Here is a 21,153-nt window from a genome sequence, read left to right on the forward strand (position 1 = left end):
CCCAGCCGGTATGTTTTTTGGATGTCAGTCTTTGTGCTTATTAAGGCGGGTGGTTGTTAGCGCTGAGAAACGGGACACTTTTGAATTTCCAGTCCCGAGTGTCAGAATTGAGCTCTCCCAAGACGGGTCTATCCCACCAGACGCAGCGTAAAGTCCCGCTGTTCTACCTCAACAATGCCACTTCGCCCCCCGACCACAGCAGAGCGACTCCCTAGTGCACAGATGTGACATTTTACCAGTTCCCCAGCCACCCTGCTGCCTTTCTGAGTGATATGAACAATTTGACGCTGAATGAGGGGGCAGTTTGGTGCTGTCAGCCCGCTGGAAATTGGGCTAAAGTGGCCTGAATTTATTTCACAGAGCACAGACAGAGGGGGCTTTCCATACATCAGTCCCAGGACTTCTAACGGACAAAAACACAAGCAACAAGATGGGTAAATGAAAGGCTGTGGTCAGTGTGGAGCTAGTTAGCTGCCTTTATATATAGCATTTAACGGTACGTTGTAACGCAGAGAAATACACTTCCCTTTCAAGCACAAACAAGTGATTATGTTGTCAATGGTGCTGACTAGATGTTGGGCTGTAAAGGACTGGACTGATTCCAGAAAGTCCCAGACAGTGATTAATTTGCCCAATAAATTGCTGGGGATATGAACTGTCTAAAATTAGCTGATGTCAAAAATAATTTTACAGCACTGCATGTTAACAGATTATATATCACTAGACTTAAAACAGCTGGCATTCCATTGGCTTGTTGTCACACATAGAAAGAAGCATCCAACTGAAAAAGTGATGTTTCTACTGTAGGATTATCATTTTTAATCCAAGATTTTATTCACCAGGGGAAAACCCCAGTTTTGGGAAAATGGCTGCGAAAAGGACCCTGTTTAAAACAAGGTTCCCAGACAAGCTTTTGAACTAAAACCCACCCCACCCAACAGTGACAGTGCCTCACATTATCACCGGCTCCAAGTTGGCTGAGGAGACAATGAAATCCCCCAGTTGATATAATTAAGTCATTCGGTCGGGACAACAATCGTCAACAGTTCCCATTGTCCTCCAATACCAGCTCGACGAGAGGCGGGAGAATAATACACATTCAAACAAAGCTTTCTCTCCAGGGACCAATCGTAGCATTTTGCACCGTCTGACGAGATTAGCCAGAAAAAACAGTATAACTATTGCAGCTTCAGGAAGGAGGGGGTCGAACAGTGGAGGGGTCGAAGAGTGGAGGGGTCGAACAGTAAGGGTCGAAGAGTGGAGGGGTCGAACAGTAAGGGTCGAAGAGTGGAGGGGTCGAACAGTAAGGGTCGTAGGGTGGAGGGGTCGAACAGTAAGGGTCGTAGGGTGGAGGGGTCGAACAGTAAGGGTCGTAGGGTGGAGGGGTCGAACAGTAAGGGTCGAAGGGTGGAGGGGTCGAACAGTAAGGGTCGAAGAGTGGAGGGGTCGAACAGTAAGGGTCGTAGGGTGGAGGGGTCGAACAGTAAGGGTCGAAGAGTGGAGGGGTCGAACAGTAAGGGTCGAAGAGTGGAGGGGTCGAACAGTAAGGGTCGAAGAGTGGAGGGGTCGAACAGTAAGGGTCGTAGGGTGGAGGGGTCGAACAGTAAGGGTCGTAGGGTGGAGGGGTCGAACAGTAAGGGTCGAAGGGTGGAGGGGTCGAACAGTAAGGGTCGAAGGGTGGAGGGGTCGAACAGTAAGGGTCGAAGAGTGGAGGGGTCGAACAGTAAGGGTCGTAGGGTGGAGGGGTCGAACAGTAAGGGTCGAAGAGTGGAGGGGTCGAACGGTAAGGGAACAGTGGAGGTCAAACAGTGGATGTCAAAGGGACACCAGCCACACAGCTCTACAACATCAGAAGAGCAGAGTAGGCCCCAAGGACTTCGATCATAGAAGACATGACCCGGCAGCCAAAGTCAGCAGGGTGAGCATTTCAACCGCAGCCTGCAGAATACTCAACTCACAGGCGTGTGGAGAGGTACCTCTGCGTGTCCCGACCAAACCTTAGCAGTGTAGTGTTGGGAGTTAACAGCCGTGCCTAAGGGTACACGGAGGGGCTTAGTTTAAGAAGTCCAAGGGGAAGTAATCTATTTGTTCGTAGTCATAAAGGAACGTTAGCATCGGTTTTGCCATATTGAGATTTGCTGTACATATTAAACATACCTTTACTATTCAAAATCTGAAACCTGTCTCGATTGCATTACTCATTGTCCTTCAGTGTGATTCATAAGGGTAAGCCCAGACCTTCGACCGTAAATAAGTGAGTTCGGTTGTGACCCTCACACGATCGGAAACACCCGACATACAGCAAGTGCCGCATCATGTAATGGCTCACACCCAGTGGTTTACGGATCGTAAAGATGAGCTAAATCAACAAGTAGTGCTTAGGTGACGCCAAGCTTGGGTTTTGTAAAGCTGTCGGAGGAAGGGAAGACTGACGGAGGAGAGGAGTTCCACAGTTTTGCGGTCCTGGGGAAGAAGGAGTTAGAGTAGGAGATATTGTGAGGAGTTTTGATCCCAACACAGCCTGAAGGAGGACAGAGAGAAGTAAGAGATCAGTTGGACCACCGAAAAGAAAACTGATAGGAGACAGATTGATAAGCAGGAGGCAATGTTCACAAATATGCAATTTGCTTCAAGTTCCAATCTGACCACCCAAAGCAACCCCTGGAGCAATCCTCTGTTTATCATAAGTCAAAAACGCACAAAAAGAATCAGAGTTCACTGACTTATTTGTTTAGGATATTTTTCTGAATTCTTCCTGGAAACCACATATTATCCCACATGATGTTTGGAAAGCGATGGTCCGTTTATGCTGGGAAAGTTTATTTATTGGCCAGAATGGAACCAGCTGGTCCTGCATTTAGGGAAGAGCAGTACTCCCTCCTTCTGAACCTCCTACCTCCCTTTTCCACAGTTGGGTCTCCCTGTACTGAGCTCCATTCATGACCAAGAGATTGGTGGGTCTCCTGCCCCCAGAACTTCCACCAATCTCATTCTGGCACCAGTCGGTAAGAGTTGCTGAGAGAATTCTGGAGATGGCTCTCATTGCTGATATTCCCCCCCCCCTCCCTATAAGGGACCACCTGGACTCTGCTCCGTACTGCAGCACAGCGATGGAGCAGGAATGCAATGGCATGGAGGATCGTGAGGCGAACCAGCGTCCCATTGCTTTGTAGTGCAAAGGCTTGAGCGCCAACCTGCTGTGCTGCCATGGTGCCATGTCTGTTTTTATCACCAGATTAATTTTGGTACAATTTTAAGAGATCTAAGCAGGAAACCTAACCATAATAAGAGTTATAGATCCCAGTCAGACTATCCCGGCTCTTCCTGAACTTGGAAAGCACCAGGCAGTGAGGAGCCTCTTCCCACTGACTTAGATCGCCCACATACACCCGGAGAGCCCTCCGAGAAGGAAAGAGTAAGCCAACATGGAAAGGAGCAAAGCTTATCACTAACCCACCCTTCCTCCCCCAAAGGACTATAGAGCGATGTCTGATATGAGGAAATACAAATATGAAGAAAGACTTGATGAGTTGGGTCATTTTTCATTAGAACAACCCAGGTTACAGAGCGATATAATAAAAACGTTTCAAATTATGAAAGGATGGGGCAGGGTAGATAGGTACAGACTGCTTCCAGCAGTTGAGGGGACAAGAACCAGGGGACATAAATACAGGATTAAATGTAAGAGGTTTAGGTCAGAGGGCTGGAGAAACTTCTTCACACACAGGGAGAGTTGTGAGGCTGTGGAATTCACTTCCAGTGTGTTAGTGGTTGAGGCAGAAACTACGTCAATATTCAAGATTAGATTAGATAGATGGACGAAGGAAAAGGGAGGGAAGTGATATGGAAACAGAGCGGCTAAATGTGGTACAAACTATTTGCTCATGTGGAGGGTAAACACTAACAGGGACTGGTTGGGCCAAATGGCCTGTTTAAACCATCTTTAACATCTATATATTTTCTGTGTAAATAACCCCCCACTCTGGCTACCAATCAGAAGCCGAAGCCTTGACTGATTTTTGCTTTCTCTATCTCTGGAGTATTTGGCCTCAATTGGTGTCCCGTGTGAGATGAATTAACTAAACATAATAAACCAGGAAACACTTTCACAAGGTCATTTGCATCGTCAATGTGAGAGATGATCTGAGATTTATTTTTAAATAATTTTCAAAAAGAAGTTTGCTAGAGGACACGGTGGGGGAGAGGAGGGGAGTGCCTTTCTTGTTCGTCCAGGTGAAGGAATTAAAAATATTAGGAACTGGATATGGGATCAGTTGGGAATTGCAGAGGGCACAAGGTTAAAAGTTCCACATGTTCCTGTAACCTATGTACAGTTTCCGGCTAGTTGCAGTGTTCCAAGCAGTCAAACGACACTCTGCTGAGACCTGCTGCTTTCTAGAGATTTCCTGCTCATTAGTGGGATCCTGCCTGACACGTCAGTAGCTAATTTGCTGGCAGATGTTCACACCGGGTGCCAGGGCTGCTACAACACCACAACAATGCATGTGAAACCCTGGGCCCCACATCAGATTTATGGTGGAACCAGATATGTGTTTACTGCCCTGATGGTATGAAGATGTTATTACTTGTTCTCACAGTGAGTAAGAGTGCGGTATCCTAGTGTTCATCTCTCAAAAATCAGCTCAATTTGTGCCAAGGATTAGCGTTGCCACAGAGTATTAAAACCGAACCTCTTCGTGTCTAGATCATTAAATATAAGAAATTGTTGCTTTTATCCTAAACTGATATTTGCCATTATCTATACACACAAGAGTATTTAATACATAATACAATGACCGAATGATGGAATTCGTTAATTAAATTTAACTGCAACATTTTCTTGTGAGGCGAACGATGACATCTTCTGCAGTAATAGTCTGCCTCCACTTTCTACTATCAGTTAAAACTAACTGTGCAGCCTGGTCATTTCCCCCCTCTCCTCCCACTCCTCATACCCAGAGTAACCCCTCCGCAAAAAGAGAACAGTGGGACAACACAGGGAAGAGCAAAAGTTAACAAAGAAAGAAATTGAATTTATATAGCGCCTTTCACGACCTCAGGATGTCCCCAAAGCGCTTTACAGCCAATGAAGTACATTTTGAAGTGTAGTCACTGTTGTAATGTAGGAAACGCGGCAGCCATTTTCCACACAGCAAGGTCCCACAAACAGCAACGAGATAAATGACCAGGTCATCTGTTTTAGTGATGTTGGTCAAGGGATAAATATTGGCCCAGACACTGAACAACAGCCTCCAAATCCTGGCTAGCAAGTGGAAACAGAAGCTCTGGCTGATTTTACCCGCCCCAAATCCAAGAGGCCTGAGACCAGTTGTAGTCTTTTTATTGCTGGCCAGCTACAGTCTCGAAATCCTTTAATGTAGTGCGTGTGCACAGATCTTAGCCCAGCTGGAGATGAGCCATTAACGCTGGAACAATTGCATTAGGAGGACTGGAGATATATGGGGTTTTCAATCCTGGAAAGACAGAGTCTAAGAGGTGATCTTATAGAGGTGTTTGAGATAGTAAATGGTCTGGAAAAATTTAATCTGGAAATACTACTTTAAATTGAACTGTGGGAGAGGGACAAGGGGACGCAGGTTCCAACTAGTCAACGATAACTTTAGGGATGTTCTTCTTCTCGCAGAGAGTGATCAACACTTTAAGAGGGAGATGGACCAGTTCTTGATTGGGGCAGAGGTGGCATCATGTAAAATGTAAGTTACCGTTTACAGATAATGTACCCATGGTTTCGGTCGCCTGGGGGAGATGGAGAGGATTATTCCAGATTTTTTTATCCCCCTTATTGACCCTGGTTTTTTTCTGGTTTTTTGCCTCTCCCAGGAGATTACATGCCTCGCGCTCTTGCCCAGTGTCACGGGACGGTCTGCACGGGCCAGCAGCGTGACCTCCCACTCCACGGGTGGGCTGAGCTCTCCGCCTGCCCGCATCATGAACAGAATGGTGGCGGGCGCCGCCAGCAGTGGCGGTTTCCATGCACCGTGTTGCCCCTGAGGGGCAGGGTGAAGCCACCTCACAAATGGGTACGGTAGCGTAGTGGTTATGTTACTGGGCTAGTAATCCAGAGGCCTAGACTAAAATCCAGAGTCACGAGTTCAAATCCCGCCACGGCGGCTGGCGAATTTAAATTCAATTAATTAAATAAAAATCTGGAATTAAAATACTAGTATCAGTAATGATGGCCATGAAACTACCGGATTGTCGTAAAAACCCATCTGGTTCACTAATGTCCTTTAGGGAAGGAAACCTGCCGTCCTTACCCGGTCTGGCCTATATGTGACTCCAGACCCACAGCAATGTGGTTGATTCTTAATTGCCCTCTTAGGGATGGGCAATAAATGCCGGCCTTGCCAGCGACGCCCACATCCTGTGAACGAATAAAAAAAAAAACGGCCTTCTTTATATTGCAGCATTGCCAGAGAGCGGATCAATCTCCCGAGTGCGTGCGGTTGGTCGATGATGTTTGATACGGTACTCTCTGGCGCTTAACTATCAGCTGTGCTGGCAGCAGCGTAGCCAGAAAATTTAGCATCGGGGCCAATTTTAGTATCTTTACTGCTGTCCTTGGCTGTGATCGGACAAGGGATCTAATCTGGGCACTTACTCCTCTGTACGCATGCACAGTACGACTCGAAAATATTTTCTGCTTTGAATTAACGTGACATAATCCCGCAGCAAGCGTAAAGCTCAGCTGTTCAATTTGAGATCAGCTCTCATGGCTCCAAGGATTCCAACAAGTGACATGAACCTTGCTTGAAGAATAGAATGTTCTTGGCAGACAATATTTGTTGGCAAGGGCCCAGCCTGTCAGGTAAAGCATTTAAGGCCACATATGGGCCCCAGACACCAGTATTATTCCTATTCAGGGAACATCTGTTCTGCGGCTTTCCAAAAATCGACTTCATGTGTGTTTTCTATAAACTTTCTTTGATTTGTTGAAGTGCTATTAATCTTTACTGCATAGTTCCACGCACACCTTCCAGTGGAGGTCACTGAAGAGTGGAATCCAGGGCTAACATTCTCCCCCCTCTTGCTTGTTGACACTTCGGTCAATTTTGGTACCTCTACCGCTGGCTACAGCCAGGATACTAGGACCCATTTACGAAACAGCAAGATGCTGTATTTCTGGTATTCTGGAATACAAGCATCAAATGAGCTGAGGGGCCTTATTCATCCTAACTTATCTCGTGATCAAGTCTGTAATACACATCTTCAATGTTCTCAATGTAAGGCAGTAGCTCAAACATCTAACCGAGGGGTTCAGATAATTTACGTACAGAATAACACATATCTGGGAGTGATACAGGGTCAATCTGGGATTTGGATGGTTTATCCACAGACTTGAGCACATAATCCAGACTGACACTTCAGTGCAGTACTGAGGGAGTGCTGCATTGTCAGAGGTGCCGTGCTTCAGATGAGACATTAAACCGAGACCCCGTCTGCCCTCTTAGGTGAACGCAAAAGATCCCATGGCACTATTTCGAAGAAGAGCAGGGGAGTTCTCCCCGGTGTCCTGGCCAATGTTTATCCCTCAACCGACATACTAAAAAACAGATTATCTGGTCGTTAACTCGTTGCTGTTTGTGGGATCTTGCTGTGCGCAAATTGGCTGCCGCATTTCCTACATTACAACAGTGACTACACTTCAAAAGTACTTCATTGGCTGTAAAGTGCTTTGGGATGTCCTGATGTCAAGAAAGGCGCTATATAAATGCAAGTCTTTTTTTTACATATAGAATAACGGATGCACAGGATTGAGTTACAGGCTGGAATCTAATCCTGAGGCTTGGGGGGTCTAAATAAAGAATAACAGATGCCCGGGAGTGAGTTACAGGCTCGAAACTAATCGAGGGGTTCGGGTGGTTTATATATGGAATAACAGATGCCCGGGAGTGAGTTACAGACTGGAATCTAATCGAGGGGTTCGGGTGGTTTATATATGGAATAACAGATGCCCGGGAGTGAGTTACAGACTGGAATCTAATCGAGGGGTTCGGGGGGTTTATATATAGAATAACGGATACCCGGGAGTGAGTTACAGGCTGGAATCTAATCGAGGGGTTCAGGGGGTTTATATATAGAATAACGGATACTCGGGAGTGAGTTACAGGCTGGAATCTAATCGAGGGGTTCAGGGGGTTTATATTTAGAACAACGGATATCTGGGAGTGAGTTACAGGCTGGACTCTAATCGAGGGGTTCGGGTGGTTTATATATAGAATAACGGATACCCGGGAGTGAGTTACAGGCTGGAATCTAATTGAGGGGTTCGGGGGGTTTATATATAGAATAACAGATACCCGGGAGTGAGTTACAGGCTGGACTCTAATCGAGGGGTTCAGGGGGTTTATATTTAGAATAATGGATATCTGGGAGTGAGTTACAGGCTGGAATCTAATCGAGGGGTTCGGGGGGTTTATATATAGAATAACGGATACCCGGGAGTGAGTTACAGGCTGGAATCTAATCGAGGGGTTCGGGGGGTTTATATATAGAATAACGGATACCCGGGAGTGAGTTACAGGCTGGAATCTAATCGAGGGGTTCGGGGCGTTTATACATTCAATAACTGGATTCCTTTTTCACTCTTATGTTTTATCAATCTTTTGTCTTTCTCTTTCACCAATCCCTTTTAAGAATGAAACGGCCCCGAGCCATCGGCCTACCCGTGACAGCTGTGCCAGATCCAGGCGTGTCGTCCAGCCCTCGGCCTGAAATCCGACCTGCCGATGTTGTGGATGCGGGACGAGAAGCGGAGTAACCGGCGTTGTCCGTAGGGCCAGTCCATGCTGTCCGCTGACTTCGACAGACAGCCTTCCTCGTGTGCGCAGTACAGCATGTGCAGAGGCCGGTCCTCCAGGTATGCAGATTCCTGGGCAAGTTGGGCATCCAGGATAAGGTCAGGAGCAGCTAGCAACAGCAATCAAAATAGTATTCAATATTAGTATTTCTTTGATAGCTTTCGTTTTATGTTTCGCTCTTTCCCTTTTCCAGTTTTCTCTACTTCCTTCCATCCCCCTGAAGAGGTTTGCTTCTCTTCCCTGAGCTATGGTTCCATAGCGAGTGATCATTCTTCATATGGGAGCCCGGACAGTGATTGTCCAGAGGCTATTTAACTGTAGGGTGCATCACACAGCGTGATCAGCACATGGAATGGGCTCCTGGGCAATGGTGGCTAAACGTTCGGGAACCTTTCTGGGTGAACGGCTTTCCTCGCCCGTATCTATCCTGTGATCACAGCCACACCTGGTCCTGTCCTTACCCAGTATCCCACACAGGGATACTTTCTAACAGGAAATAGCAATCAGCAGCAAAAACTTTGGTTGCTTCTTTAGCCTTTCCCTGACCCAGGGAAACTGAGGTCAAATGACCACAGTGGAGAACATCTGACTCAACACAAACCGGGAATCGAGCCGGAACATTTATGGCTCGTTACTTCACCACGTCCTTTGCTCACCGAACCTTCGACGGACCTTGTCTCTCATTCTTTAGCTCTCTTTGCGCATCATTTACGATTCGACTGGTCAGCTGTTTCCCGCACCTCTGAAATGCTGTTCTTAGGTCAGCTGCTTGAGAGGGACTCCAGGGGTGACTCTCCCTCTAATTTTCCGTCCTTATCTTCAACAACCCACAAATACCACAACCAATATCCACGCGGATCCACAGCTAGGGCCAGGGTGCTGATTCGGGTGTAAATGACACAGTAAATCTACAGCAGCTGAGCATGTGGGACCTGGGTTAATCTCACAACCGTGCTCAGCAGTGTCTCAAATGACAAGTGACTCCGAAAGAAGGTAGTGAGTTTATGTCCCCTTCCTTATAAATTGTTCTGTTAGCATTTCCCATTCAATTTTGCTGTCAACGGTCACGGTGTAGTTGCAGGCTCTGGCCACTAGGTGGCTCTGTGGACTGAGTTTCTAAAATCTCTTCTGTCTCCATCACCAATGTTTATATATTTTAAAAACTTATAAGCATCAACTCACTGTGGGCAACATCACGTGCCATTTACAATTAACATTAATTTTAAAAAAATTAAGACTCGATTCTGAAAACCACACTATAACAGTTTACAGATGCTATGGTCACCAACCAGAACCAGGAACTGAGCCCGCCAGTAAATTTACATAATACAATGTGATCCTGTTAATCTAAACCTTTGCTGAATCTTGCACCTGTTAATGTGGTATTGGGGCTGACAATTACCAGCTGTCCCACGTTGAGCTACCAACAGTGGGTCAGGAGAGCCCCAGACAGCATCGGAACTTTGAGGGGGTCCAGTGCAGATTCGCCAGAATGATACGGGGGCCGAGTGGGTTAAATTATGAGGACAGGTTGCATAGACTAGGCTTGTGTTCCCTCGAGAGTAGGAGAATAAGGGGTGATCTGATTGAGGTGTTTAAGGTGGTTAAAGGATTTGATAGGATAGATAGAGAGAAACTATTTCCTCTGGTGGGGGGAGTCCAGAACAAGGGGGCATAACCTTAAAATTTAAAGCTAGGCCATTCAGGGGTGAAGTCAGGAAGCTCTCAGGACGTTGCAAAGTGCTTCACAGCCAACTTTTGAAGTGTGGTCAGTGTTGTAATGTAGGGAACTCAGCAACCAATTTGCGCACATCAAGATCCCACAAACAGCAATGAGATAACCGGATAATCTCTTTTTAGGTGATGTTGGTTGAGGGATAAATATTTGCCAGGACACCAGGAAGAACTCCCCTGCTCTTCTTCGAAATAGTGCTGTGAGATCTTTTACGTCCACCTGAGAGGGCAGACGGGGCCTCGGTTTAACGTCTCATCCGAAAGACGGCACCTCCGACAGTGCAGCACTCCCTCAGTACTCCACTGGGAGTGTCAGTCTTGTGCTCAAGTCTCTGGAGTGGGACTCAAATCCACGACCTTCTGACTCGGAGGCGAGAACGCTACCCATTGAGTCACGGGTGACGCCTAATGTAAATGGGATTGAGCTACAGATCAGCCGCAATCTAATTGAATGGTGGAGCAGGCCCAAGGGGCTGAATGGCCTCCTCCTGCTGCTATGTTCCCTTCATATGAGTCAGTCCCTCCTTAAGTTATGTACATGCTCTACAATAGGAGACCCAGGAGGGGGTCTGACACTCACACTCAGTGCAGATAACTCCAGCCGCAAACCGTCCCCCGCCCCGCGGGCACTCGACGTGGCCATGGTGGTGCGGACACTGCATGATCGACAGTTCTGTTCCAGAGCAGGAGGTCCCACTCAGGATGACTTCTTCTGTGGTCTGGTCTCCCTGCCAGTACCAGGTTTCCTTCGAGACAAAGGGGAATGAACATTCAGTCACAGCGTAATCCAGGAGCGGCTTTGCTCCGCTCTTGAAGCTTTCTCGTCCACCACACGCAATGCAGAATTGCCCAAAGCAGTGGCAGATTGGCTTTCAGTCCACGCACTGACTGTTCAAGGATATTAAAATCAAAGACATTCAGGAATTCAAAGCGTGGGACATGCTTTTTGTGCTCATCGAGATGAGGGATGTCAGTGATAGGGAACAGAACACTTTCCCATTTTAAGATGCCCATTGTCTGCACTCCCAGGTCAGATGCAAGATCAAGTTCAATGTAAAGCTCCGTCTACTCTGCCCAGCAACATCTATCAGCCCCAACCCCAGAAAAGCACTCCCCATTGCACCAGGGTGGCAATTTTCTTCCATTTCCCACACTACAAACTAGGGTATTAAGGGTTACGGAACCAAGGCTGGTCGATGGAGTTAAGATACAGATCAGCCACGATCTAACTGAAAGGTGAAACAGGCTCGAGGGGCTGAATGGCCTCCTCCTGATCCCATGTTCCTAGTCACCCTGTGTACTCTCTGAACGAGACTGCCATTTTCATTCTGAATTAGAGGCAGTTTTATGCTGTGAATCAGTGCCCACAAATTACTTGAGTTGATCCTCACAGCCAACAGACAGAGGGAACTTTTATCCCATTAGTCGAGGCTGGATTTGAATCTCGCTCCAGAGGTGAAAGGAGAGGATGCTAACTCACGGTGCACCCCAATTTCCCCCAACCACTCCCCATCATAGTTCTCTAGACACAGTGCGGGCCATTTTGCCTATTGTGATATTGGACCAGCCGCCCGTTTTACATCTCTCCCGATGTCGATGGAAGACAATGGAAATGAAAACCGGGAGAGACGTACAATGGGCGGCTGGTTATGAGAGACTGAAGTGAGTATAAGAGATGGCCTCTTTTGACCTGCCTTCATGCCTAGTCCCATTGCGGCAGGGGAGCCTTGCAATCTCTGCCTTTTGGCACAGTTTTACATTATGGACATTTCCAAACAGCCCATTCTAAAGAATGGACTGTCTCATCCAAGAATTGCACGGGTTCCAATCCCAGTGGAAGTTCACGTGTTTGTTAGACAGGCCCCTCTCCCTTCACTTCCATTTAGAGGTTCGCAAGTTCAAACTTGACCTGAGCAGACTGCTCCCTCCACCAAAACATGGAGCTTCGCACATGCTCAGTTGTGTTTTCTGTTGACTTCAGAAAAAAAGATTGACTTCTTTTCAAGAGCAAAATGACTCAAATATGCAGCGTTACAAAAAGATATATACAACCAGATAAATGCTGGTAAGGAGGACAACTGGTCAGGAATGACTAGTGGCGAGATGGGAATGGATGAATATTCTGGAATTTTGTTAAGTAATTTTTGGGGGGTGGTCAGGAAATGTTTATGAAGAAGATTCACTCAGGAGATGAAATGGGTGGGGTAGAGTCCACATTGGGGTAGGTTGTACATGGTCTATAGAAGGACCAAGTTGATGGGCTAAATGGTCTTTTCTTGTTCCACGTTCTCTTGTGTTACCTTGGATATTGAACTCAGCTTCATTCATATTTCTTCCTAAATGGGAATATCCATCCAAGTGGCCACATTGTTAGATTTGCGGCAAACAGATGAAGTGAGATGGGAGCTCATTTCCTCCCTCAGCACCTACCTGTAGTGCATGGTTGGCAAAGCCCAACCCCAGCTGTCTGCACACTACCATAGCTTCGGTCAGTCTCCAATTCTCTCCACACACGGCGCCCCACTTCATCGTACCGTTGACTTCCGCCATGATCTCCACACGGCCTTCGAAAGAGTTACGGCCACCATTCAAACGGATCTTTATTTGGGACATTAAGAACAATCGGCTTATCATTAACTCCTCAAAGTATTTCAAATCCTTCCATGCCTCACCCCTCCCTATCTTGTATACTCCTCCAGCCCTACAACCCTCCAAGATGTTTGCACTCCTCCAATTCTGGACTCTTGCACATCCCTGATTTTCATCACTCCACCATTGGCGGCCGTGCCTTCAGCTGCCTGGGCACTAAGCTCTGGAATTCCCTCCCTAAACCTCTCCGCCTCTCTCTCTCCTCCTTTAAGATGCTTCTTAAAACCTAGTCCTTTGACCAAGCTTTTGGTCACCTGTCCTAATATCTCCTTATGTGGCTTGGTGTCAAATTTTGTTTGATGATCACTCCTGTGAAGTGCCTTGGGACATTTTACTATGTTAAAGGTGCCGTATAAATGCAAGTTGTTGTTGTTGTATAACTAAAGACAATGCTTTTTCTTTGCATTAACCTTCAAATTCCCTCCTAATTTTTTCCTCTCTGGTCTTCCCAGGTCACACATCACTAGCAGCAGGAAGAAATACTAGTATTTGTATAGAGCTTCATCATGACATCAAAGTATCTCAAAGCGCTTCACATACAATGAATTAACTTTCTGAAGTGCAGTGACCATTGTTATATAGGCAGCATTCTTGCCAGAGACGTCCCACAAACATGCAATGAGATAAACAGATTTGCTGTGCAGAATGGCTATAATACAAATGTAACTGAAGGTGTTTGTGTGTGCATGTGTGTGTGTTTGTGTGTATGTATGTGTATATGTGTATGTGTATGTGTGTGTATATGTGTTTCTGTATGTGTGTGTGTGTGTGTATATGTGTCTCTATGTGTATATGTGTGTCTCTGTGCGTGTGAAATTTATATACAAAAAATAAAAATCAACATGGAGTTTCTTTGTGGTTCACCTGTGAGTGTAGCTCTTCACTGTTCCTCACTGTAGCTAGTGATGACTCATTTGGTTCAGAATAGTTCAACTGTATTTGTTCAATGTTCAGGATTGCAGGCCTCCTCACAGAGGTAATGAGTGGGCCCATTTGCTACTCAGATGCCCATTCAGCTATCCATTCCATCACCATCACATAGAGCACTGATGCGGTTACTCTGCATGTTAAGCTCCAGTCATTACGTCTCTTTGAAACTGTCAGCAATTTTCTCTTTGCTTTCTTTGCTTGGATAGTCTCTGAAGTTGAAATGAGCTGTAAATCAAGAACACTTTGGTCCAGTGGTAGCACTTGTGCCACTGAATCAGACGATTGTGGGTTCAAGCAGGACTTGAGCACATAATCAGTGCTGCACAGTCGGAGGTGCCGTCTTTCGGATAAGACATTAAACTGAGGCCCCATCTGCCCTCTCAGGTGGATGTAAAAGATCCCATGTCACTATTCAAAGAAGAGCAGGGGAGTTCTCCTGGTCTCCTAGCCAGCATTTACGCCTCAATCTACTAAAAACAGGTGTTCAAGCCAGTTATCTTACTTGTGCTGTTTGTGGGACCTTGCTGTGCACAAATTGGCTGCCGCATTTGCCTAGAAAACAACAGTGGCCACGCTTCAAAATCAAAAAACAGAGAAGACTGGAAACACTCAGAGGGTCAGCCAGCATTGGGGAGAGGAAAACGCGACAACTTGAAATTCCGCGTTTGGACCTTGTGTTTTAACAAAAGGTCCGAACTCGAAACTCCGCCTTGCCCGTTCTCTCCGCGGATTCTGCCTGACCTGCTGAGCGTTTCCAACATGCTCTGTTTTTTTACTTCAGATTTCCAGCATCCGCATTATGTTCCCCTTTTCTGTTTACACCCTCAAAAGCCAGTCATTGTCTGTGAAGCGGTTTGGGACACACTGAGGGTGTGAAAGATACCGCTGGAAATTCTTTCTTCAAATCGGCCAAGGGCGTTGCCTAGACCTTGGTCCAAACTTACAAAGGGTACATCAACAAACCCCTCCCCTCCAAAAAAAAAAGATTTTTAAAAAAAATTACATTCACTCAAAAATGAAATATTAAAGAACGAAAGATTTCAAGGTTGACTTCAAACTTACTTTGAAAATCTGTAGGTTGCGCAAAGAACCTAATGAATATTAATGAGCCTTTCACTGCAACAATGTGGATTGCTTTTAATCATTGTTTCCAACCATGTGTGACCATTTGATTTTAGTATTGCCTGAGCTTTTTTCAACCTCAGATTTTTATGGTTCTTAAGGGGGGAGGGGGGACTCACTTCAAGGTAAAAGAGGTGGAAATTTGTCGGCAACCCGGAGCAGCCACAGCGCACGCCCGAACCAAAATCGGGCCTCGTCGAGAGAATCAGGACGAGCCTCCTGACCTCTCCCGCCCCCCAACCCCCAACAGGCAGCCGGCCCCATTTTGCAGCAACTAATTGCAGGCCTCAGGTATAGGGGTTGCCAACTCTGGTTGAATGTATTCCTGGAGGTTTCATCACATGACCTCCTGCCTCCAGCCGCCCCGCCTGCCATTGGTCGCCCTACATGTCCAACCTCGCGGTACCCTGCCTTCCCACGGCCAATTGCAAAAAGAACAGACTCTTCAATACCCAATTGGATGATTCTTAACTGTTAGTTTTCTTCCCCCCAAGTCCAATATTTTAATAACTAATAAACAAACGTGTTCAAAGAATTTTTTTTTAAAACACAATTTTTTTTAATGCCCCTATGATTTCTGTCCCAGGTGATTTGCTCGCAGCAGTGTCCTGGAGATTAGTCTTTAATTCCTGGCGACTCCAGGGCAATCCTGGAGGGCTGGCACCCGCTACTCAGGTAAGAGCTGGGAGGGGTGAGGATGGGGGCGGGAGCAGGAATGACTGCAGTGCTGAGGAGCCTTTCATTGGCGGCAGTTGCTTAGGCCGCAGTGGGGCGCTGAAGAATCCTGAGCGGAGCAGGCCCGATGCCTGACCTCGTCGCAGACCAATTCCCGGGAGGGGGACCTAAAACAGGCGTCAGGCCCCTCACTTGCACGCGCAAGGGACCTAATGTCTGTTTAGGTAGCCAACAGAGACGCCTGAAAGATGGCCCGACCCAATTTCAGGCCTGACGTTTTTCAGGTGTCCTGGAGCTGCAGAATGTCAGTCCCCGAAATAGGGCCTCATTGCGCCTGTTTTACACGCCCAGTTTCTGCCCCCAAATTGTCTTGCGATAAACCTTATGCTGATTTGGAAGACTTGAAAGCCTAACAAGGATGATTGGAGGTGCCCTGATATGCTCATGGCTGCTAGGAAGTATTTATTATTTTGCAGTCTTAGTTTACTTTTCAAAATAAACTAATGATAATAAATAAAGTGAATTGGAACTGTCGAGACTTTAGCACCTACATCATCCTGGCACATCTCAGACTTAGTGGAGACTGATATCAAAACAGGCCACTAGTGTCGGCTACTCCAGGAACAAATCTCACTCAAGAAGTTCCCGCAACTTTGGGAACCAGCGGGTTGTTGTGACTGTGCGTGTAGCTCTTCACTGTGTTTTCTCTATTTCCTCTGGTGGGGGGAGTCCAGAACAAGGGGGCATAACCTTAAAATTGGAACTGGGCCGTTCAGGGGTGATGGCAGAAAGCACTTCTTCACACAAAGGGGAGTGGAAATCTGGAACTCTCTCCCCCAAAATGCTATTGAGGCTGGGGGTCAATTGAAAATTTCAAAACTGAGATGGATAGGTTTTTGTTAGGCAAGGGTATTAAGGGTTACGGAACCGAGTCAGGAAAATGGAGTTAAGATACTGATCAGCCATGAATGGCGGAACTGGCTCGATGGGCTGAATGGCTTACTCCTGTCCTTATGTTAGGCTACTAGCCTTACACTTCTGGCCCGGTTTGCCCACATAACAGCAGTGACTGCACTTCAGATGTAATTTATTGGCTGTGAAGCACTTCAGGGTGTCTTTAGGACGTGCAAGGCCCTATATAAATGCCAGCTGTTGGGTTCAAACCTAACCCAGCCTGGTGGGATGCAAGTCTCTTCTGTCCATGAGCTGTAAGGATCCTTGTAAACAATTTTACAACACCAAGTTATAGTCCAGCAATTTTATTTTAAATTCACAAGCTTTCGGAGGCTTCCTCCTTCCTCAGGTAAATGTTCAGGAGCTCCTTGAAGCCTACGCATTTATACATATAGAACAATACATGGTGTTTACAGAATGCCCCTGCAACTGCCCGTTGCCAAGGCAATCACCGTGTTCAGACAGAGAGGTGTCACCTGCAGAACCCCCGAATACACATTCAACAAAAAAACAAACAGGAAAAAAAAACAGAGAGAGGCAGAAACATCCGGAAGGCAGAGAAAGCCAGCAAATGACCCATTATATTAAAAACAGATAACATTTGTTCGCTGGTGGGGTAACGTGTAGCGTGACATGAACCCAAGATCCCGGTTGAGGCCGTCCTCATGGGTGCGGAACTTGGCTATCAATTTGAAATGAGCTTGGGTAGACTTGGATGGCATAGGCCCTCAACACAAAAGCTGCCCCTAACTGGCAAATCTCACTTGATGCTACAGGATGGTGGATTGCTGGTGTACAGATTGGAAAAATGGCACACGGGTGCAGTAAGGGAGCGCTCCTCCGGGGCTGAAGCTGAGGCACATCGTTTGCAGCAGAGTCTAGCCGTGTACTGCAAGGGTTGAATGTTTAATGCTGACACTGAGTGCTCGCTTTCTCAAGATGTAGCTATGGCTCAGTGGGTAGCGCATCTCACCTCTGAAGTCAGCAGGCCATGGGTTCAAGCCCCACACCAGCGACTTGAACGCATAATCTAGGCTGACACCCCAGTGCAGTACTGAGGGAGTGTTGCACTGTCGGAGGTGCCGTCCTTGAGATGAGAGGTTAAATTGGGACTCAGTCTACCCTCTCAGGTGGGTGTAAAAGATCCCATTCAACGAAGAGCAGGAGAGTTCTCCTGGTGTCCTGGCCAATATTTATTCCTCAACCAACATCACTAAAAAAAACTATCTGTTCATTTATTTAATTGCTATTTATGGGACCTTGTTCTGTTCAAATTGGCTGCCGTGTTTCTCTACATTACAACCGTGACTATGCTTCAAAAGTATTTAATTGGCTGTGAAGCACTTTGGGATGGCCTGAGGTTGTGAAAGGTCCTATATAAATGCAAGTTCTTTCTTTCTTTTACTAACATCACTCATCTTGAAAAAAATTCACAATCTCTTGTCATGTTGGTGTTCAGTGAATGTGAGGGGCAGAGGGAAATCATTCAATAAAAATTGCCCATATCAGCAAAGAAGGGCTCAAATAGACCGGAGATGGGGCTCCGACAAAGGATTCTTGCGTAATTGGCATTGGAATTATTTGTAGGTAATTTATTTGAATGCCAATCTCTCTCTCTCACACACACACACCTCTAACACGTTCCTTGTAGTAATGGGTCATTTACAGTGCACTAACTGAAATCTGATTTGGATGAGAATTTAGGAGGCATGGTTAGTAAGTTTGCAGATGACACCAAGATTGGTGGCATTGTGGACAGTGAAGAATTGCAACGGGATCTTGATAAATTGGGCCAGTGGGCCGATGAATGGCAGATGGAGTTTAATTTAGATAAATGTGAGGTGATGCATTTTGGTAGATCGAATCGGGCCAGGACCTACTCCGTTAATGGTAGGGCGTTGGGGAGAGTTATAGAACAAAGAGATCTAGGAGTACAGGTTCATAGCTCCTTGAAAGTGGAGTCACAGGTGGATAGGGTGGTGAAGAACGCATTCAGCATGCTTGGTTTCATTGGTCAGAACATTGAATACAGGAGTTGGGATGTCTTGTTGAAGTTGTACAAGACATTAGTAAGGCCACACTTGGAATACTGTGTACAGTTCTGGTCACCCTATTATAGAAAGGATATTATTAAACTAGAAGGAGTGCAGAAAAGATTTACTAGGATGCTACCGGGACTTGATGGTTTGACTTATAGGGAGAGGTTGGATAGACTGAGACTTTTTTCCCTGGAGAGTAGGAGGTTTAGGGGTGATCTTATAGAAGTCTATAAAATAATGAGGGGCATAGATAAGGCAGATAGTCAAAATCTTTTCCCAAAGGTAGGGGAGTCTATAACGAGGGGGCATAGATTTAAGGTGAGAGGGGAGAGATACAAAAGGGTCCAGAGGGGCAATGTTTTCACTCAAAGGGTGGTGAGTGTCTGGAACGAGCTGCCAGAGGCAGTAGTAGAGGCGGGTACAATTTTGTCTTTTAAAAAGCATTTGGACAGTTACATGGGTAAGATGGGTATAGAGGGATATGGGCCAAGTGCAGGCAATTGGGACTAGCTTAGTGGTAATAAACTGGGCGACATGGACATGTTGGGCTGAAGGGCCTGTTTCCATGTTGTAAACTTCTATGATTCTATGAAAAACCTTTCCTTACCTTATTCTTGAATCCCATGTGTGGAATATTGCATCGGACAGCCGCATCTTCTTCATGTTTACAGCTCGCGCTGGTCACCTCCTGGAAGCTGCAGTCAGTCACAGACTTCTCGAAGCCACTGCACGCTACTTCATTCATATGGATGGGGCCCACACCTGCGAGAAGTCACAAAGAACTCAGAACTGGGTGGGGGGGAGGGGGTTACATAACGAATATACTGGGAGTACATGGGACAAAGCAGAAGAAAAGTAGAGGTCATGTATAGAACCGGAGTTAATCAGAAGCCAATCTCTTTCTTTTCCACCTCCCTTAGAGTTCCCGTCTTCTGTAATCTACGGTCTTCTCAAACTCAAACTGGCACAATATAGCACTTTATCTACTTGTTAATCCAATCTTTCTTACCCTCTCTTTATTTCGCTTTCTGTACCTGATTTGACATTGAATTCACTATCCTAACTTACACCTCCTGGTTCAGACAGTGCACTGGTATTAATAATGCTTCAATCTGACTGGTTAAGGAGATACACCGCTGACTGCCCCGTTCACACGGGCCCCCGATGCCCTGTAGAGGGGGCCGCACTGTTTGGATCCCGAACTTTCAGGAACTTGCCGTGCAAAAGCTCACAGAAAGCTGATGGGGAAGTGGAAGTCTAATGAAGTCTAATGTTCTCCCTTTTTCTACCCTTGATTTGGTGATTCTTGACTGGCTTGAGTTCCCAGAGTCCTCCCAATACTTCCTCCCAAATGGAAATCCCTGGGGGGTGATTTTGACTTTGCACGGGTGATAGCGGTTCTGCAGCCTGTTCTACATCTCGCCTGATTTTTATTTTAATTGACTTCGATGGAAATAAAAATCAGGAGAGATGTAAAACAGGAACAGCAGTACCTGGACCTGCACCTAAAGTGCTGTAAGCTGCAGGGCTACGGACCGGGTGCTGGAAGGTGGGATTAGAATGGGCACCTGGCTGTTCTTCGAGCTGGCGCGGACACGATGGGCCTTCTGTGCTGTATCTTTTCTATGGTTAATGACCTGTTTATCTGCTTTTTTGATGTGTTCGTTGAGGTTGGAATGTTGACCAGAAGATCGCCTGCTCTTCTTCAAATAACATGCACCTGAACAGGCAGACTGAGTTTAACTTTGAACCGTAGAGCGCACCTCCTACAAAGCAGCACTCAGTCAGAAGTGTCAGTTTACATTAGGTTCTTAAGTTCTGGAGTGGGACTTAAACCCACCAACATCTGTCTCCGAGCCCAGAATGTTAGAAACGGAGTCAAGCTGCTACTCAACATACTCCTTTGCTTCTCATGCTTTGAATAGATATCTTATTTTTACTTGTAATGGCAAAGAACAGTCTTACGATGTCAGTAGCAAAGTCTGTGCAGCCACGATACGTAGAATCTACACACAGGGAAATCTTCCTTCATACAAAAAAAAATGATCAAATGCAATTATCTTTTCAGCTAGAAGATCTCTCCAACTGTCTGTGTCTCTTGGCCAAAGTAAATGTTGTGTTTGTATCACATAAACTGCAGCCTTCCTCACACTGCTCTTTGAAAGCTGCACACATTCCAGCTTTCTCCCTCCGGGGCACGCATTCTAATTTACACCTGCACGGTCGGG

The 21,153-nt window shown here is 46.3% G+C and overlaps 1 protein-coding gene across 1 annotated transcript in view; it reads right to left on the bottom strand.

Moving 5' to 3' along the window:
* The window catches only part of loxl4 (lysyl oxidase-like 4), a 103,242-nt gene that overhangs the window by 13,922 nt on the left and 68,167 nt on the right, over positions 1–21,153 (bottom strand). The window contains exons 8-11 of the mRNA XM_068002044.1: positions 19,533–19,687; positions 12,987–13,154; positions 11,137–11,302; positions 8,688–8,931 (exon numbers count right to left, since the gene is read on the bottom strand). Of these exons, the coding sequence (XP_067858145.1) occupies positions 8,688–8,931; positions 11,137–11,302; positions 12,987–13,154; positions 19,533–19,687 (733 nt within the window). The remainder of the gene's footprint in view (positions 1–8,687; positions 8,932–11,136; positions 11,303–12,986; positions 13,155–19,532; positions 19,688–21,153) is intronic.

This window comes from Heptranchias perlo, chromosome 21, assembly GCF_035084215.1.
Source record: "Heptranchias perlo isolate sHepPer1 chromosome 21, sHepPer1.hap1, whole genome shotgun sequence".
Lineage (NCBI taxonomy): Eukaryota > Metazoa > Chordata > Chondrichthyes > Hexanchiformes > Hexanchidae > Heptranchias > Heptranchias perlo.